Source organism: Lottia gigantea (assembly GCF_000327385.1).
Source record: "Lottia gigantea unplaced genomic scaffold LOTGIsca_61, whole genome shotgun sequence".
NCBI lineage: Eukaryota > Metazoa > Mollusca > Gastropoda > Lottiidae > Lottia > Lottia gigantea.
Genome location: NW_008710086.1, coordinates 960,139 through 979,188, shown reverse-complemented (window position 1 = coordinate 979,188; position 19,050 = coordinate 960,139). Strand labels below are relative to the sequence as shown.

Below are 19,050 nucleotides of genomic sequence, written 5' to 3'. Positions count from 1 at the left end.
TTAACAAAAAATAATTTAAATTTCACTAATGTATAGAAACAGAAAAAATATTTATTAACAGTTCAAAAACCTAAACAAACAAAATTAATTTTTAAACTTCTCACTAAATGCTTCTCTTAACCTTTCTCAGGATTTTTGACTTGCGTGTATTAACCTGTCATGTCTGACTAGAGCTATAGACTGTTGATTTGACTGTATTTACCTGTCATATCTGACTAGAGCTCTAGACTGTTGATTTGACTGTATTTACCTGTCATGTCTGACTAGAGCTCCAGACTGTTGATTTGACTGTATTTACCAGTCATGTCTGACTAGAGCTCCAGACTGTTGATTTGATTGTATTAACCAGTCAAGTCTGACTAGAGCTCTAGACTGTTGATATGGGTGTATTTACCAGTCATGTCTGACCAGAGCTCTAAACTGTAGGTCACACTATAGCAATAACAATCAGCTACTTGAACCCAAATACAACAATCTGAAAAATGTGTTCATTTCATCAGAGAATAGGCTTATAGAAGCATTTAGTTCGATTTGACCACAAAATCACTATAAGTTTCTATTGATGGCAGTTATTTAGATTTGGCTTTCTCAAAATTATCTACAAGAAAAGATGCAGAAAGCAATAGTTTTAAATGTGCGTAGAATATAATAACTAGGTTGATATACAGGAATCTACAAATTCTTCTTTAATTTGTATTGTAATTTGAGTTCAATTTTAAACATTAAATGCAAATTATGCTTCCTTTACGAAACTACTCATTGCACAAACTTTGTATGGTTTTCAACGACAAAAATAGCATTTTGGATAAATGACATATTTTTGCCTAGTTTACACCAATTTGCAATGATAAATGATTGTGTTCGGATTACTACATTTTGCCATAATGACAGTTTCAAAGTTTTGCATAAGAATCTATATTTTGCCCTAGAATTAATTCGATTATGGTGCATGTTTTCAGTCACAATTACAGATATTTGCCCAGAAAACTATACTACATCAAAAATCTATATACAAAATTTGAGTTGTCTGAAGATAGCATGAAACTCTGAGTAACAACATGTTTCAGGTTCTGTTTTAGGTTCTGTTTTAGTTGTCTGAAGATCGTACAGTGTGAAACTCTGTGTAACAACATGCTTCAGGTTGGGTTATAATATTTCTTTATCACTCAATTGAAATATAGAACACTATTATAACAATGAAAACATTTTGTTTTTGTAAAAAATTGTCAGTATTTCACAAGGTAGCCATATTGCATTAAAATGTGCTCAGTGCTGTACATGTGCAAAGTGATTTCTTCATAAAAAACAAATTTCTTTGAAATATCAGGCAATTAACGAAGTTAAAAAGAACTAAAAAAGTTCCAGCATTTATACATTTGAAAAAATTTAGAGTTTTACTTTTGCACCATTCTTAATTTCCACAACTTTACTGTGGGACATTCCAGTTACGAAATAAAATGTCTGTAGTTTGTCGTTTGTCATTTGGCAATGCTGTGCAGTGTTGAGAAACTCTAAATGTTCCCATATCACATAAAAATGCCAGAACTCTTTTAATTCCTTCAAAGACGCAAAATGAGCAAATTATATCAAGGCCATTTTAAGAAATTAAAAATGGCATTAGGAAATGCATATAATATTCTGTGCAGGATAGCGTTGTGTGAAGTTTTGTGTTCTTAAGCAATTTATTTCTTGATTATTTTACAATTTTTAATCCAAAGCAAATCTATCTTTTAGAAAAAACAACATATAAAAAACATAAATAAGCTCTCAAAAAATACAAATTCAAACTGTTCTGAAAAAAAAAATAATATACATAGTCTAACCTAATTTGCCCCATCAAGATATTTTTCTAATTCAAAAGTTATGATCTGATTCTAATAATTAGATCTGTTTTTTATCAAAAAAAATTCTTATCATTTATTCAATCAAATTCACAAATTAATTCAGGTTTGATTTAACATAAACAAAAGCACATTTATAGTTAAACTAAGATATTTTGCACATTTGCGTCAAATTCAAAATATAAACACGGCCAGTCTATTTTGTTGTTTAGGTAGTATAATTAGATCAGCTCTATGTAAGTTCAGTCTTGATAGTTTCTATTACTATTTATTCTCCCTTTAAAATAGATTAGACTAGACTGCTCGTGTTTATGTTTTGATGCAACGGCACAAATTCTTGCACAATTAACACAAAAATAGAACAAGCCACAAAATGTAATAAATACATGAAACAATTTGCAACGCGATTAAATATATATTATGCTTGATAACAATCTTTCCAATTTTTCAATATTTTGACATGTTTAATAATATTTAGAGGTCTAGCTTCAAAAATAAAAATATCTGGTCATAAAAATTTGCATTGTGAAATAGCATTTTTTTTAACAAAAACTGGAATCAATTTCTGATCGTCTACTTTTAACTGCAATTGTTTTTTCTTGTTCCAAATATTTCTGAATTTAACTAGAAAATCTTTGTACCTATTCTGAATACTTGCATGAAAATTACTAAGTGTGTAACTTTAAAACTGAAAGATTCTATGTCCTAATATGGTAGTTAACAGGAAATAAAGATATATCAGGGTTATTTTATATACATTTATATATATATATATAACATACAGTAGAACCTTATTAATAAAGACATTATTAAAACCTGTATAATCAGGACAACTATTGAATATGAAATCAATACATTTAATGCCCGTAATTCAGGACAAAGCTTTCCTGTATATATTATTACAAGCGTGTCCTCGACAAAATGTTTGGCATTAATCTCTATTTATCTGGATAGATTTAACTTGCTGACAGAGATTAGAAAACACCACCACCATTTGTTCGATATAACCAAGCAAACGACTGCCCTCATGGTTAATATTTTGACAAGTTGCTTAATTTAATTTGATGAAGAAATGCAATTGATGATATACATAATCATATTTTTCATTTGACTCCCAAAAAAGCAGCAAGCTTTGCGTTTTGACACAAAATTCTAAAAACATCAATTTAATAAGTTTCTACATATAACAATTTTTATTATCAAAAAACAGGGGAAAAATACAAATATTTCGGAAACTAGTAAATCTATAATTCATAATAACACACATAGTTCTACTCCTTACACCCCTTGTATAGTAACATGCAATCTCCTTCAGTATTCATTCTATTTACACTTAGAATAGTCCATGTGTATAGATAGGGGAGATTTATAATAGTAAAATTAATTTCAATGGTGGTTATTTAATCACATTTTCTCCAGAATTCTTCCAAATTTAAACTCATCTTTTACAAAGATTTTTACTTGCAAAATTATAAGCACAAGAGTTAAATTGTTAACACGTTTTTCTCTCTGAACCTTGAGAGAAAACGCAATGAATGTTCAGATCCTAATTTTCTCAACCCCCATCTCAGTAAAAATTTGAATATTACAGAGTTGATGGAGGCGAAACATTGTCAGATTTCTTGTAATAACTCTAAGCGCATCTTTCCAAAATCTCGCAAAAGAGGAAAATATATTTAAAGATTCTGGAAATCAAGTAACAACAATCATAAAACCATTTGAAAAGAGAGAAAATAACTTGAACAATAGGAGTAAACTGATACAAATTCAAAGAAATTTAAATAGGTTCTACGTAGTTTGATGGCAACATTCCAGCAGTGCCAGTCCTCTGTATAGTCCCTGTCATCCAGCCAGCATCGATAATCTCACAGTTGATGACCACGTCACCTTCGCGGAAGGAAACCTCATCATCATCGGCTGCAGTGTAATCGTAAATCGCTCTATAACTTGGTTTCTACAACAAACGATTTACAAATTAACTAAAGTGGAATAAAAGGGATTGTAAAAAGGTTTTCTATGTTTTTTTATGTGTTTCTGGGACACTGTCAAATCTGAACAACCAGACTGAAAAAATTGCAAAGCCTAATCTCAACCTATACCATGATTGAACCCTCAGGTTAGCCACAGGCAGGCTCTACTAGCTCAGTTACATCACTGAAAACTGGGTAGAAAATTCAAAATTTATTGGCTCTACCCATGCCAGGATCCAAACTCTTGACCCCCTAGGCAAGCAAGTTAGCCTTTAAGTCACTGAGTAACCACAGGAAGAGAATAAACACTTACCTTGCCACCTCCATACCCCCCTGAAATTAGATCAACAAAAATTTATATATAGCAAATAAATCAAAATGGATGGGGAGTAAACAATTAAGAAGAAAATTTGAATTGATTTGGTGCATTCTGACACATATTTTAGGGGTAATAACGTATAAAAAATTTAACTTTTTAAAAAAACAAATTATTTTTAGGGGGGCCAATATTGAAACTGGGATTTACCTTGATACATAGGTTGTGGTGCAGGAGCAGGAGAATAACCTTGACCCCCATATCCGGCCATGGGGTCATAATCAGTGATTGATCCTGGCTGACGTCTCTGACCATTCTGAACTGAAAATATAACAGACAATATTTCATTCTTTAATTAAATCTATGAATATGAACAGTCTTGGTCTGTGATTTTTATCACCAACTAGTCTGTCATGAGTTATATCAGGGGGAAGCCTCAATCTAAAGGGGCAGTATGTATATTGTAAATTATAAACGAGAAGATTTCTAAAATATGAAGTAAGTAAGCAGTTTGACCTAGTTTTTGTGTAAGAGAGGTATTTCTCTACAATTTGGTCTCTATTTTTCATATATAACAAAACACAAGACAATATTATTTTTCATAATTCCCTATATTACAAAATAGCTGTGAAGTGTGAACACTTATTACTGATTAGCTTAGTATTAGTATTTTATGATTTTTTATATATATATTTTACTGCTGTATTAAGTTAATTATAAAGCAAAACAAAATCGCAAAAAAAAAGCAATTACAGCAAAAATTGAAATGTTTTCATTGAGAAAATTCCTGTATTTTTATAAGTAAATCTGAAAGTTTCAATGTAAATTTTTGCTTCAAATTTAAAAATCATTTAAAATATTCCATTTGGAAATTACTTTATTGCAATTTTTCAATGCCAAGATTCAATATTATTTTCAAGTTTTAATATTTTTCAGGTTTCCAATTAAGAACCTGCAAAAAAAGAAGTGACAAGCAAAGGTGTTAACGTGGGTTTTGATTGGTTCTAAATAATTTTTTGCTAACTATTCGGAAGTGATGGAATGTGAAACATCAGGAAATGCCTAGATTAAGCTATGGGGGGTCTCATATATATTCATTATTAATTGCATCAAAAACCTGGAATTAAATAAAAAAAATAAAGCAAAATTCTCTTCTTTTTTTTTTATATGCAAACGGCAAATTTTTAAGAAGGACAGTCTTTTTTAGCCTCAAATTCATTATCTTAAAACTCAGTTGGTAGCGAGTTGAATTGTCGTCTATCAACTACTCTGGATTACTTTCCTCCTAGGAGACAAGAAGAATGTTTATGGCTTGGCCAGTGCTTTCGAGAGTCAGTCTAATGATGGCTTTCAACCCATCTCACTCAATCTGCGAATGTTCAGAAGCATTAGTAATTTGATTAAAAATTGGATGAAAAGTGAAATGAAAAATACCTTCTTGAGATGAAACATCTGGAACTGAATTAAAATATTTTATGATTGTATTAAAAACTTGTGATTTCATAAAACTGATCGAACTTGCATGCAATATTAGCATCACATTTTGGCACACTCATCTAATACCCATCCTTACAATGTCAAGATATTACGATCTTCCTTTTATACCTTGACAGCAATAGTCACCTTTCTTATATCACAGAAGATTGTTAATCTAGGGATTTGATTGGATTGTATGCTAGCAAATACAGCCAATCAGAGGTCTCAACAGAAAGTCTGTAAATAGTAAGCCATAATGTGTGCAATCTTTCTGTCAAGTGCTCTGATTGGCTGTATTCCCTAGCTTACAGTTGGATCAAATCCCTGCATTCTGTGATACAAGAAAGGTGTCTTTTATAGTCAAGGTATAAGATGAAGTTGTGAGGATGCGTAATATCATGCTAAAATTGTATCTTCTAAACTCATGCAAAATATCTAAAGTTATTAACTGAGTACAAAGTAGAATTTATTCTAAAATCAAATCTGATCTAAGTGGTATACACACCATGGGTCTTACAAGTTAATATATTAACACACTAATCCATCAGGATAATGTAGTGACCATGATTACTCTTGTTAAAACATCTGATGGATGGTACTTCTCTTTGGAGTCCCCTACTCCACTAAAATTCCCTATTCTCTCATTCTTTGGACAAGATTTTTGATTGATGGAATTGTCCTGCCTGTGGAATTCTACGACCAATCAGGAGAGAATATTTTGACCTTCTGATAACTTCTAAAAGAACGGTAAAATATTCCCGTCCTACAACCCCTAAGATAAGATACTGTTGAGCAGCATGGTAAAGTTTACAAATAAGAATGTGATCTTCACAATGTCAAGCTATTACAAACTTCATCTTCACAATGTCAAGCTATTGCAAACTTCATCTTCACAATGTCAAGCTATTACAAAATTCATGTTCACAATGTCAAGCTATTACAAACTTCATCTTCACAATGTCAAGCTATTGCAAACTTCATCTTCACAATGTCAAGCTATTATAATCTTCATCTTCACAATGTCAAGCTATTACCAACTTCATCTTCACAATGTCAAGCTATTACAAACTTCATCTTGACAATTTCAAGCTATTACAAACTACATCTTGACAATGTCAAGCTATTACAAACTTCATCTTCACAATGTCAAGCTATTACAAACTTCATCTTCACCATGTCAAGCTATTACAAACTTCATCTTCACAATGTCAAGCTATTACAAACACCATCTTCACAATGTCAAGCTATTACAAACTTCATCTTCACAATGTCAAGCTATTACAAACTTCATCTTCACAATGTCAAGCTATTACAAAGTTCATCTTCACAATGTCAAGCTATTACAAACTTCATCTTCACAATGTCAAGATATTACAAACTTCATCTTGACAATGTCAAGCTATTACAAACTTCATCTTCACAATGTCAAGATATTACAAACTTCATCTTGACAATGTCAAGCTATTACAACTTCATCTTGACAATGTCAAACTATTACAAACTTCATCTTGACAATGTCAAGCTATTACAACTTCATCTTGACAATGTCAATCTATTAAAAACTTCGTCTTCAGAATGTCAAGCTATTACAAACTTCATCTTCACAATGTCAAGCTATTACAATCTTCATCTTTACAATGTCAAGCTACTACAAACACCATCTTCACAATGTCAAGCTATTACAAACTTCATCTTCACAATGTCAAGCTATTCCAAACTTCATCTTCACAATTTCAAACTAATACAAACTTCATCTTCACAATGTCAAGCTATTACAAACACCATCTTCACAATGTCAAGCTATTCAAAACTTCATCTTCACAATGTCAAGCTGTTACAAACTTCATCTTCACAATGTCAAGCTATTCCAAACTTCATCTTCACAATGTCAAGCTGTTACAAACTTCATCTTCATCTTCACAATGTCAAGCTATTACAACTTCATCTTCACAATGTCAAGCCATTACGAACTGTGTCGCCAGCGAATACAGCTAATCAGAGCCCTCGACCTAAAGTCACTAAGCCATAAAGTTTATATACTTTATATTGAAGGCTCTGATTGGCTGTAGTATCTAGCATACAATCCAATAAAATCGATGCATTCCATGATTTCAGAAAAGTGCCTATAGCAATCAAGGTATAAGTGCCTATGCAATCGATGCATTCAATGAAGAGTATTATAGAAGAACATAATAGCCTGACATTGTGGAGATGAATTTAAACATAAACAACCTACCTCCAGGGCGGCTTTGATAACCATATTCACTAACAGCCGGTTGGGCCATGCCCCGAATCTCCTGACTATCGGGTCTATGGTGAGATGTCTGATACTCTAGCCCAGAGGCTTGGGGCTCATACTCGCTAATTTTTCCAGGGTTAGTTCGGCCACGTGAACCTTAAACACACAGAAAAACATGCAGAAATAAACACATACGTTAAAAATCATGCAGTTAACTCTAAAAGGATTGTTTAAGAGGTTTTTCTAAAACAAAAAAAAAGTATACAGGACTCAATTGCAGCATTCCAATTTTTAGTCAGGCTTCTGTGGTTCTTGCAATTCCACTTAAACAATGTGTTTTATGACATCACTATTACAAAGATCCTTCATGACATCATGAAACACTTAGTTCTAGTGGAATAGCAGGAATGACAGGCACTTGGAATGGTACAAATTGATGATATCAGTGTCCCTGATACACACAAAATTTTTTAGAAAACCTCTTTACAATCCCTTTAAATTACAAAATTAAACACAAACTGATTAATATACATCTTCAATATATTTCATCTTTTCATGATCTTTGTATGTGTATTGGGAACAATGATAGCATCAATTTGCATGGCCATTCTAATTTTCACGTATTTTATGAAGTTACTATCCCAAAGGCTGCTTATAAATCATTGAAGCTTTCATGATAGTGAAGTCAAAATGGTGAAACATTTGAATAATACAGAAACCACAGACATCTTACAAAAAATTGGAATGATGCAAATAGAAACATGATACACCAAATCATTAACTCATTTGAGATATGAAGGACGTCCCAAAAGTAGTGAGCCTCACTTTATTTAAGTGACACAAAATCTATATAGCGATGCTCACTTCGTATCGGACACCTTTCATATCTCTTGTTAATTATCTACCATGCTTTTAACAAAAGTTTCAGTAAAAAAACAACTCAGATAAAAAGTCCAAGATGCAAATATAAAGTTCTAGGCTACATTCCTTCATAAATCAGATGTTATTTTTGTGAAACATGGCTCAGATGAACACTTAAAGATATTGTAAAGAGGTTTTCTCAATTTTTCATGTGTATTTGGGACACTGATCAATTTGGAACATTCCAATTTACAGTCAGATGTCTGTGCTTCCTGCAATTCAACAACAAATAAGTGTTCGATGACGTTTCTTTATCACAAAAAGGCCCTTTGCAATAAGTTATGTCATCAAACACTTACTTGTAGTGAAATTGCAGGAGCCACACACGTCTGATTAAAAATTGGAATGGTGTAAATTGATTCTATCAGTGTTCCTGATACCCCGACCTAGAAAACCTCTTTACAATCTCTTTAGAAGAATGGTACTGGGCTCTGTGATGGGCATGGGGGTCAGGGTCAGTGATTAGTGGGTGTCTTTGAAGATGCTGTCATTAGTTCGATGTAGATACTTCTGCACCCCAAGGGGATATTCAAAACATAACCACTATGAGTCTGAATTAAAATATTTCAGATATCTTAATAAGGGATATATCCGTCTAAATATTTGTAATTGAGATTGCCATAGATGTCTTAAAACTTATACCATTCCATCCCCTTGATTTCTATAAATTACAGACAACTCAGGTTCCGAGTTCATTTAAGAAGTATTACAGATGAGAAAAATAAAGCTCTCTCAGTTTAGGAATTGAGCTTGGCAAGTAATGTTAAGATGACTTTTCAGAGAGCTGCAGGAACTTATAAACTTATAATAGGAATATTCTGATTTCTATAATATTTTTGCAAACTTGGTGTGAAAGTAATAGTTAATCAGGCATCTGTGGTTCTTGCAATTCCAACGTGTTTCATGACATCACTATTACAAAGGTTCTTATATATCAATAGGGGCTATTGTGATAGTGATGTCATCAAACGCTTAGTTCTAGTGGAATAGCAGGAACAACAGACGTCTGATTGTAAATTGGAATGGTACAAATTGGACAACCATTATCTTTTTGAGAAGTGAATTGAAAATGAATAAATATAAATAAATCAACAAAAACAACTATTTAGACGAATAAATCTCTTTCGCAAAATGAAATGATTAAAAAAAATAATGAAATATAAAACAAACCTTCCATAACTTGTTCAGGACGACGAGCCTCCATGTCATGTTTTCTCTGAGCCACGTTCTGATATTGGACGTTACTCTGGATGGCCGTGTTCTTTTTTATCCTCTGGATTTCAGGATCATCCATAACAGACGTCTTCTTTCCTTTTGACTTCTCGAAATCGGCATGATACATAACCTGAAAAATATAAGCGATGTGATTGGTTAATTTATTGAAATGATCGTGTTTTCTTACAGCACACTGCTTTCAGTTAAATTGTGTACAAACCACATTTCAGATAATAACTAAGATAAGAATGAATTAGAAATGAATTAATAAAGACGAAAATTAAATACAACAAAAAAAATTCTTTCGCTTAAAGAAGCAAAGGAGTTATATTAAAGGGATTGTAAAGAGGTTTTTTAAATTGTTTATGTATATAGGTGACACTGATAGTATCAATTTACAACATTCTAATTTTCAATCAGATGTCTGTGGTTCTTGTAATTCTACTAAACCTAATTGTTTGATGACATCACTAATCGGGAAGGACCATATTTGTGATAAAGCGATTCAGGTGAAAATACTTAGTGGAATTGCAGGAACCACAGACTGATTTTAAAAATTTAGAAAACCTCTTCACAATCTCTTTAACTATGCAAGAACACAAATATCTAACGAAAATATTCTAATCAGGGATGACAAATCTTCACAATCAATAGATCATACTACAGACAACATCAAATGTCTTTGGCCTATCTAAGCAAAAGAGAAAATAACACATACATATTTCATTTCCAAAAATAAACATAATAAAATCACAAAAACAAACAACAAAAACTAAGCTGATGTGTGATGATGAAAAATAAAAATTCAGAAAGCGAAAATAATCTGAAAACTTAATCGCTTAAAAAAATTGTAACATCAACCAATAAAAGCAAAACTTAAATTGAATTACAAAGTATAACAAAAAAATAAAATCTGCAATAATATTTATTAACATCTGAAAAGAAAGAAAAAGGTCATAATTAGCGGATTTCAACCCAAAAACTAAATAATTATTGAGTTACACAGCAAGACTGGGAGGATAGGGCAACTAGATGGGGAGGGGTTTTGATTATAAATTAATCTTAGAATGAAATTTGAAAATAAAACACAAGTCTTCTCTGTATTTTAACTGTTTTATTACAAAAAAAATTACAAATATAAAATGAAAACAAAATTATCAGAAATTTGAAAGATCCCCTAGAAATAAATGGTAACACAGTTTTCAGTATTTATTTATTCAAAACTCATTTTATACATAAATATAACAACAATATACATAATACTATAGAAGATAATAACACAAGATAAAAACAATAATCTTCAGAACCTGTTATATTGGAATCATATAGTAACCAAACCAATATTATACAATTATAAAACATAATTATACTTCTCATGACTGATTAATGAATTTAGTTAAAGCTCATATACACCCAAACAGACCCAAAACGGCCAAAAATCACATCAATGTTCAAATCTCACAAAACAACCAATTAAAATTACAGGTTTCAATTTTCTATACTACATTTAAAAACATTCTAACAAAACACAATCTGATTGGTTGGTTTAGGATCACATGATCAAAGGAAGCAATCTCATTGGTTATACTTTATCACATGACATGCTAAGTTTCATAGGAAAACAAATAACACATGCCTTTAATATTTGATTGGATCATTTAGACCACATGACATCACGCAAACCATTCTCATTGGTTGGATCAGATCACATGACATGCTGTAAGCCATTCTTATTGGTTGGATCAGATCACATGACATGCTGTAAGCCATTCTTATTGGTTGGATCAGATCACATGACATGCTGAATAAGATATTTTACTCTACCATATCTTCGTTCTTGTTTGGCATGGCAGATTTATATTTTGCCTCTTCGATTTCTCGATGGTAGTCAACCTAGGGGGCGACGAAAAAATCTCAACATCAGCCAATCAAATTACTCAATGAAATATTCAAAAATTATTCCAAATTTTGTAACTTTCAACAGATTCGTTAGAGATATACATTTCAGTATACACCTGCATCTTGTCTTACCTATGCACATTGATCTATTTTAAGAACATTCTTTATTTCATAGGTAAGTTAATTGGGCAGACAGTTTCGAAACCTATGAACTGTTTTGTTTAAATTTAAAAGCTTAACTGGATTGTGCAAATATGTAAAAAAAATAGGAAAAGAAGCTGAAGTGTTATAAGACCACAGGGCCTTATTCTAGTAAACATAACTTAAGATGACTTAAGTGTTCCAGTCATCTGATTGGTCAATCAATAAAATTGATTGTCATCCAATCAGATTACTGTATTTATTAAATCTAGAAGCACCTGCTCAATTTCAAAATGTGAAAATAACATAATAAAATAAAAGATGTGATACCAAGCTGGCATTTTTTTTATTGCGTTGATGTCTCTGCATCTCCACGGAATCAGGAACTTGACAATATTTAGATCCTAATTTTTCCACGTCTGAATAATGGTAAGCATTCTGAAAATTGTAAAGGATTTATACTTCAATTCACTGTATTCTACTGATGGAAGTAAGAAATGAGGAAATGAGGAAATTAATTCTTTAAGGAAATTAAGAACAATTTCTGAACCTTATTCTCGAAACGATCTCAGCGCTAGGATGTCCTAAAACAGTGTTAGAAGTCAAGACCCTAGGATGTCCTAGCGCTAAGATCGTTTCGAGGATACAGGGCCTGGTCTTTAAATTTTAACAAGTTATTATGTATCAAAACAGAATTGAAAGCGAGATTTAAAACTTCAAGAAGATCATTTATAGAGATGGAATTACCAATTAGAGGCGAAGACTAGCATGCTAGAGATGGCACATTATAATCTCGAAGTAAGTTGTGTACCTCACTCAATTCTTTCGAAACTTTCATGGCCTGTTTTAAACTGAGTGGATCTTGAATTGGGGTGTACTTCCCTTTAATATTCTTCTCAAAATCATCCTTATATTGTACCTGAGAGAAAAATAGAGTGGATTATAGAGGGATGAATTAAATAAAGAATAAATGAATGAACGAAGGATGTCTCTATGTTCAACTGATAGAAAAACAAAAGAAATGAATAAATGAATGGACAAGGAAGAAAAGAATTGCAGGACATACATGAATAAACTATGAATGAATGAAATAGTCTATATAAGTGAATTATGAATGAATGAAACTATGAATGAAACTATGAATGAATGAAATAGTCTATATCAGTGAACTATGAATGAATGAAACTATGCATGAAACTATGAATGAATGAAATAGTCTATATAAGTGAACTATGAATGAATGAAACTATGAATGAATGAATGAAAATAATCTATATAAGTGAACTATGAATGAATGAAACTATGAATGAATGAAAATAATCTATGTAAGTGAACTATGAATAAATAAACTATGAATGAATGAAAATAATCTATATAAGTGAATTATAAATGAATGAAACTATGAATGAATGAATGAAAATAATCTACATAAGAGAGCTATGGATGAATGAATGCTCTAGAATGAGAAATTGAAAACAGGAAGATAGGTGTTCCTCTCAGAACTTTACTAAAGTAAGAAAGGGACAGAACTCTGAAAAAATCAAAGAAGGAAAGAAGAAAATACTGGATGTCCTAAGATAAAATTGGGGTAATGATGTGGTAACTATTCTGCAAACAAAAATAGGCCTTGGAAACTGAACAGACAACAGACAATAGTATCTATGACTTTTCCCTGAATATTAAATAATTCTTAAATCGACAAAGTTACCTCACTCTGAGTCTTGGTATTTTTCTTGGCTTGTTGCATAGAAACAGAATCTTCTACAAACGTATATGATCCTTTCATTTTCTCAAAATCTTCTTTATAAGAATGCTGTAGTTTTAATTATAATTTTTATTAATTTATGTTAGTTTTAGTAGATTTTGTTAGAATACGATATTTAAGGTATTATTTATTTTTGAAATCATTCCAAAGTCTAAATTTGTGAGCCAAGATTAACAATAGCCTGGATGTAAAAGAATAGAAGTAGTACATTGTTGTACATTGTAGTATTTAGGTATGTTGAATTTTTATAACATATTTAATAAGATGTAAAGATTAACCTACTTTTTATGCACATGCATTTTCAATAATCCTATTCTATCTTATTTGATGAAGTTTTTTAAAGTTTGGATACAAAATATGGATCTTAAAAGTTTGACCATTATTTTTAGCAATGATAAATTAGAACTATTTTTTTGATCTTTCTCATTTCGAATATTTAACAACTGACAACATAATATGATGTTCTTTTTAAAAAAAAATTATTCTACCTCTGATTGTAAATTTGTATTTTTCTTGGCTTGTTTCATATCCACAGTATCTTCTACGAATGTGTAAGCTCCTTTCATTTTCTCAAAATCTTCCTTGTACGCGTGCTACAAATTATCAGGAACTTTTAGTGTTGATTATTTTGTTATTAGTAAAAATTTCAACACACATATAAAGTGGTTTAATCTAACATTGTCTAATTCTTTGTAAAGTCGTAGAGTTTCAAGATAGATGCAATAATGCAAGTGAGTATCCAGAAGTACTGGACTTATCTTTAAATGTTTTTTTGTCAATATTCTGAACACTTCTCAAAATTTAGACATGAGAATAAGTTCTACTTGTCCAACTTCAGTAGGGATGCAGGCTGAAAATAGGTCAATTGTCTGGAGATCGCATAGAGTGAAACTCTGAGTAACAATGTGTTTTTTAGGTTCTGTTTTAATATTTCTATTAACATCTTAATTAATATTTCTGGGTTTTAAAACATTAATTTTACCTCTGACTGTAAGTTAGTATTTTTCTTGGCTTGTTTCATATTTACAGAATCTTCGACGAATGTGTAGGCTCCTTTCATTTTCTCAAAATCTTCCTTGTACGCATGCTACAAATTATATAGAATCTTATTAACATTGGTTTTTGAGATATCTCTCTTACTACATAGTTTATTTATTTTCTTACAACAAGTAATTTATAATCTTGACCACGCTAGCCAATTTTTTTTTTTTTATATCAAAATAATTTTTGAATCGACAAAGTTACCTCACTCTGAGTCTTGGTATTTTTCTTGGCTTGTTGCATAGAAACAGAATCTTCTACAAACGTATATGATCCTTTCATTTTCTCAAAATCTTCTTTATAAGAATGCTGTAGTTTTAATTATAATTTTTATTAATTATTTTAATCACAAATCAAGATAATTCAAAAACATATTCTTGTACAATTTAAATATGCATCATTAAAATTTTCCTTTATAAATGTAATAAATATTGTAATTTGGTTATTATAACTATACTCGAATTTGAATGATTTAGTATAAAGATAAAATAGATGTTGAATGATTTGTAAAGTTTTGTGAATAAGAAATATTTCATCAAAAGTCTTACAAGTACCTCGCTTTGTAATTTTGTGCTTTTCATGGCTTGTTGAAGTGCTACAGGATTCTCTATAGCTGTATAAGCTCCTTTCGATTTCTCAAAATCTTCTTTGTAAGAATGCTTTATTATACAAACAAAAATAATTTTAAAATTAATTGTTTTCTTATAATATAATCAGTAATCATTTTTAATTTCCATGCAAATCATCAAATTCAAAATTTATTTATTTAAATTATGAAGATAAACAAATTGTTGTTATTTTTAATGCCTTCAAATTGCAAGAAGAAGATTTTCATGCCAATAAAATGTTATCTTTGAAATCTAAAAAAATAAAAAATTCCCTCAAATTTTATAACGAAATTTTTCTTTAATTATATTATAATATAATGAATATATTTAATGAATTTTTATTACCCACAAGTTCTGTACCTAATATTAAAACATATTGATACATTGTAACTAATAAGGGCATTTTGTTTTTGTATTACAAAAAATCCCAACTTTCTAAGTTAGCAAATGCCATGCCAGAGATAGGTAGAATTATATTATTATCAGGTAAAGGTGAATCCCAATAAACAGATATTTGATTTTCATTGCCTAAGTACCAGAATGTATTTGTGAGTATTTATGTGTAAGATAACATGGAATTCTGCCAGATTCTGTAGATTATTCTATAGAAATAGACACTCAACTATTCTTAATTCTTTAGATTCACTTTCAGTCTGTTTTCTGACTTACTTCTACATTGTTTGTATATTGATTGTAAGTTTGGAACAGAAAATGTCATTTTTATATTTAAAATTTTATTTTCTAAGTTTGTTATTTTGTTGATTCTTTGCTTATGGCTTCAATAAATTAAGTCAAGGCAAGGCCAGTACAGTTAGTGTCTCCAAGCAATACAGATTGTAGTTTTGGATAATAGGAGAGTGTAAGATGTGCACCATTCATAGTCTTGTAACTTTACACTTAACACTATAGCACATGAGACCAATTCATAATAAATTGAAGTGTTTATATCCCCATTTCAAACATTGTTTTAATTGTGTCAACTTTACTAAGTTTATCTATTCATTATGAATATTATTACATATATTCAACTGTTATCAAAATACCTGTTTTACTATAATGGCACGATACATATAATTCTCAGGTGCTGTTTACATATATTACTAATTATCAATGAATATAAATAGCTAATTATTATTAATTAATAAATTAACAATACCTCGCTGATATTTTTACTAGTTTTCATGGCTTGTTTTAAAACTAATGGATCCACTATCTGAGTATAGTTTCCTTTGTTCTTCTCAAAATCCTCTTTATAATCATGCTAGGGTGTAGGAAATATAGGTAGGAAAGAGAGAGGTAGGTTAAAACAAGAAATTAATTATATAAATATCATACAAATGAATATCAATAATTAAAAACAAAAACAGCAATCTTAAAGCTCATCCTTATATTACATCATAGCATCAAACAAATGAGTAAATAAAACAATTTGTATTTATATCTTAATATTGAGAAAAGAAATTGAGATATCTCAGTTTAAACAGAAGGAAGGAAAGAAATATTCATTTCAATGGTATAAGAAAATCGCAGGAATCATTTTAAATTGGAATAATCTATCTGGACTCTTTGAAAGTGCTTTCAAAGTTTTTTCTTAACTGGATTTGAGAGATTTCATAGGAAGATTTGCTGGAACTAAGAAGGTTTAACTATGTGGACTCTCAACAAACATTGTGGTTCAGTAGCATAAGGAAAGGACTGATTTATCAGAATATTCTATGGTTTCAAAAAACAGAAGGTATGTGACCTCTCTGAAAGAGCAATCAAGTCAAAACTTCAACTTTAAGAGAGTCCAAATATCTCGTAACTTAACTTCATATCATAATATTTCTATATCTAAGGGTCTAGACTACGTCAGTATACCTGGCTAATATTTTTAGTAGATTTCATGGCTTGTTTTAACTGTAATGGATCTTGAACTTGTGTATAATTCCCTTTATTTTTCTCAAAATCTTCTTTATAATCATGCTGTATCATGGAAATAGAAAATCATGTTTCTAATCATGCTGTATGATGGAAATAGAAAATCATGTTTCTGATCATGCTGTATCATGGAAATAGAAAATCATGTTTCTGATCATGCTTGACATAAAACTGATCATTGATGGCTTATTCAATAGTTTGCCTATCTCCTAGACAGTATAACATAGTACAGTATAACATTGTATAACATTGTAGAGTATAACATTGTATAACATTGTATAACATTGTAGAGTATAACATTGTAGAGTATAACATCCTAGTTATGATGATGAAATTGTCCTAAATGTAAACTGTTGGTGCAGTCTCAAGAAATTTGATTATTATGCTACTGTTACATATAAAATAATAGGCTTTTTAAATACCCCTGCTGGTAACAACAATACTCAAGTTCCAGGTACTAAATACTAAATGTTTAACAATTTCTGTATAGGCCTATGATGCCTTAGTTTGTACAATTTTACAAACATGGCGATAGATTGTAGAATGTCACTACTACCTAATTCCTACTTTAATCTAGTTCTACCATTCCACAACATCTTATTTTTACCTGGCTTAAGTTTTTAGTAGATTTCATAGCTTGTTTTAACTGTAATGGATCTTGGACTTGTGTATAATTCCCTTTAGTTTTCTCAAATTCTTCTTTATAATCATGCTGTAAGGGAGGCAGGCAAATTTTAAATTTTCAAATCATCATGCAAAGAGCAAACTTTGTAAAAATTCAAATCAACAGAAATAGAAGGAGTTCAATCACATTCAAAAACATTATTTCTGAACTGAATAAACATTTTTGGAAACTAGTCAGAAATATTCTCTGATTGTATTTAAACAGCAAATACAAACATCTTAAAGGTTTTTCATTATATACTCTGATGCATAATCAACAGTTACTTTGGATTGTTTTGATTGCACCTCTCCTAATGATGTCCCCGCTAATTACACTGATAAATAGGTTTGCTTGATAGATGTAATACCACTTATAATAAACCATCATCAAATCAATCATGCTTAAAACTGTATTTGAAACCACTGCAGGTTCTCCTATTATCATCTTCACAATGTCAAGATATTATGACTTCTGTCTTATAACTTGACGGCATAGTCCACTTTGATGTTTCAAGGAAGTTTGTGAAAGCAGTAATTTGATTGGAGGGTACGATAGCGAATACACCCAATCAGAGTCCTTGACAGAAAGATGGGAAGAGAAAATTAATTAATATTAATCCAATAAAATCGCTGAAACACCAAAGTGGGCCAATGTAGTCAAGGTATTTGATATGGATGAAAATAAAAGTAAGGCTCAGGCAGTCAGAAGGATTACCCAGAAAAATTACAAAACACTACATCACTGAATACACTACAAACATAAATTAATAACAGGCAGTACCATGCTGATATTTTTGGAGTTTTTCAGTTCTTGTTGAAGTTGTAGAGAATCAGGAACCGAGGTGTAATGACCTTTACTCTTCTCAAAATCACTGTGGTACTCATTCTACAAACCAAATAACTTTCAATTTACACAATGACAAATTGACAGAAAAAATCCTCACCGACAGTTAAAAATGAAAAAAACACAAGACAATATTATGGAATATAACACACTCTTTATTAAGGTTGGGCACATAACGTTTCAACACAATA

At 30.7% G+C, this 19,050-nt stretch overlaps 1 protein-coding gene across 1 annotated transcript in view; it reads right to left on the bottom strand.

The window, feature by feature from the left end:
- Positions 1-3,618: 3,618 nt before the first annotated feature.
- The window catches only part of LOTGIDRAFT_128533 (hypothetical protein), a gene marked incomplete at both ends in the record, with an annotated part of 33,452 nt that continues 18,020 nt past the window's right edge, over positions 3,619-19,050 (bottom strand). Inside the window, 5 exons of the mRNA XM_009064260.1 lie at positions 3,619-3,787; positions 4,328-4,448; positions 7,870-7,998; positions 9,059-9,149; positions 9,944-10,108. Of these exons, the coding sequence (XP_009062508.1) occupies positions 3,619-3,787; positions 4,328-4,448; positions 7,870-7,998; positions 9,059-9,149; positions 9,944-10,108 (675 nt within the window). The remainder of the gene's footprint in view (positions 3,788-4,327; positions 4,449-7,869; positions 7,999-9,058; positions 9,150-9,943; positions 10,109-19,050) is intronic.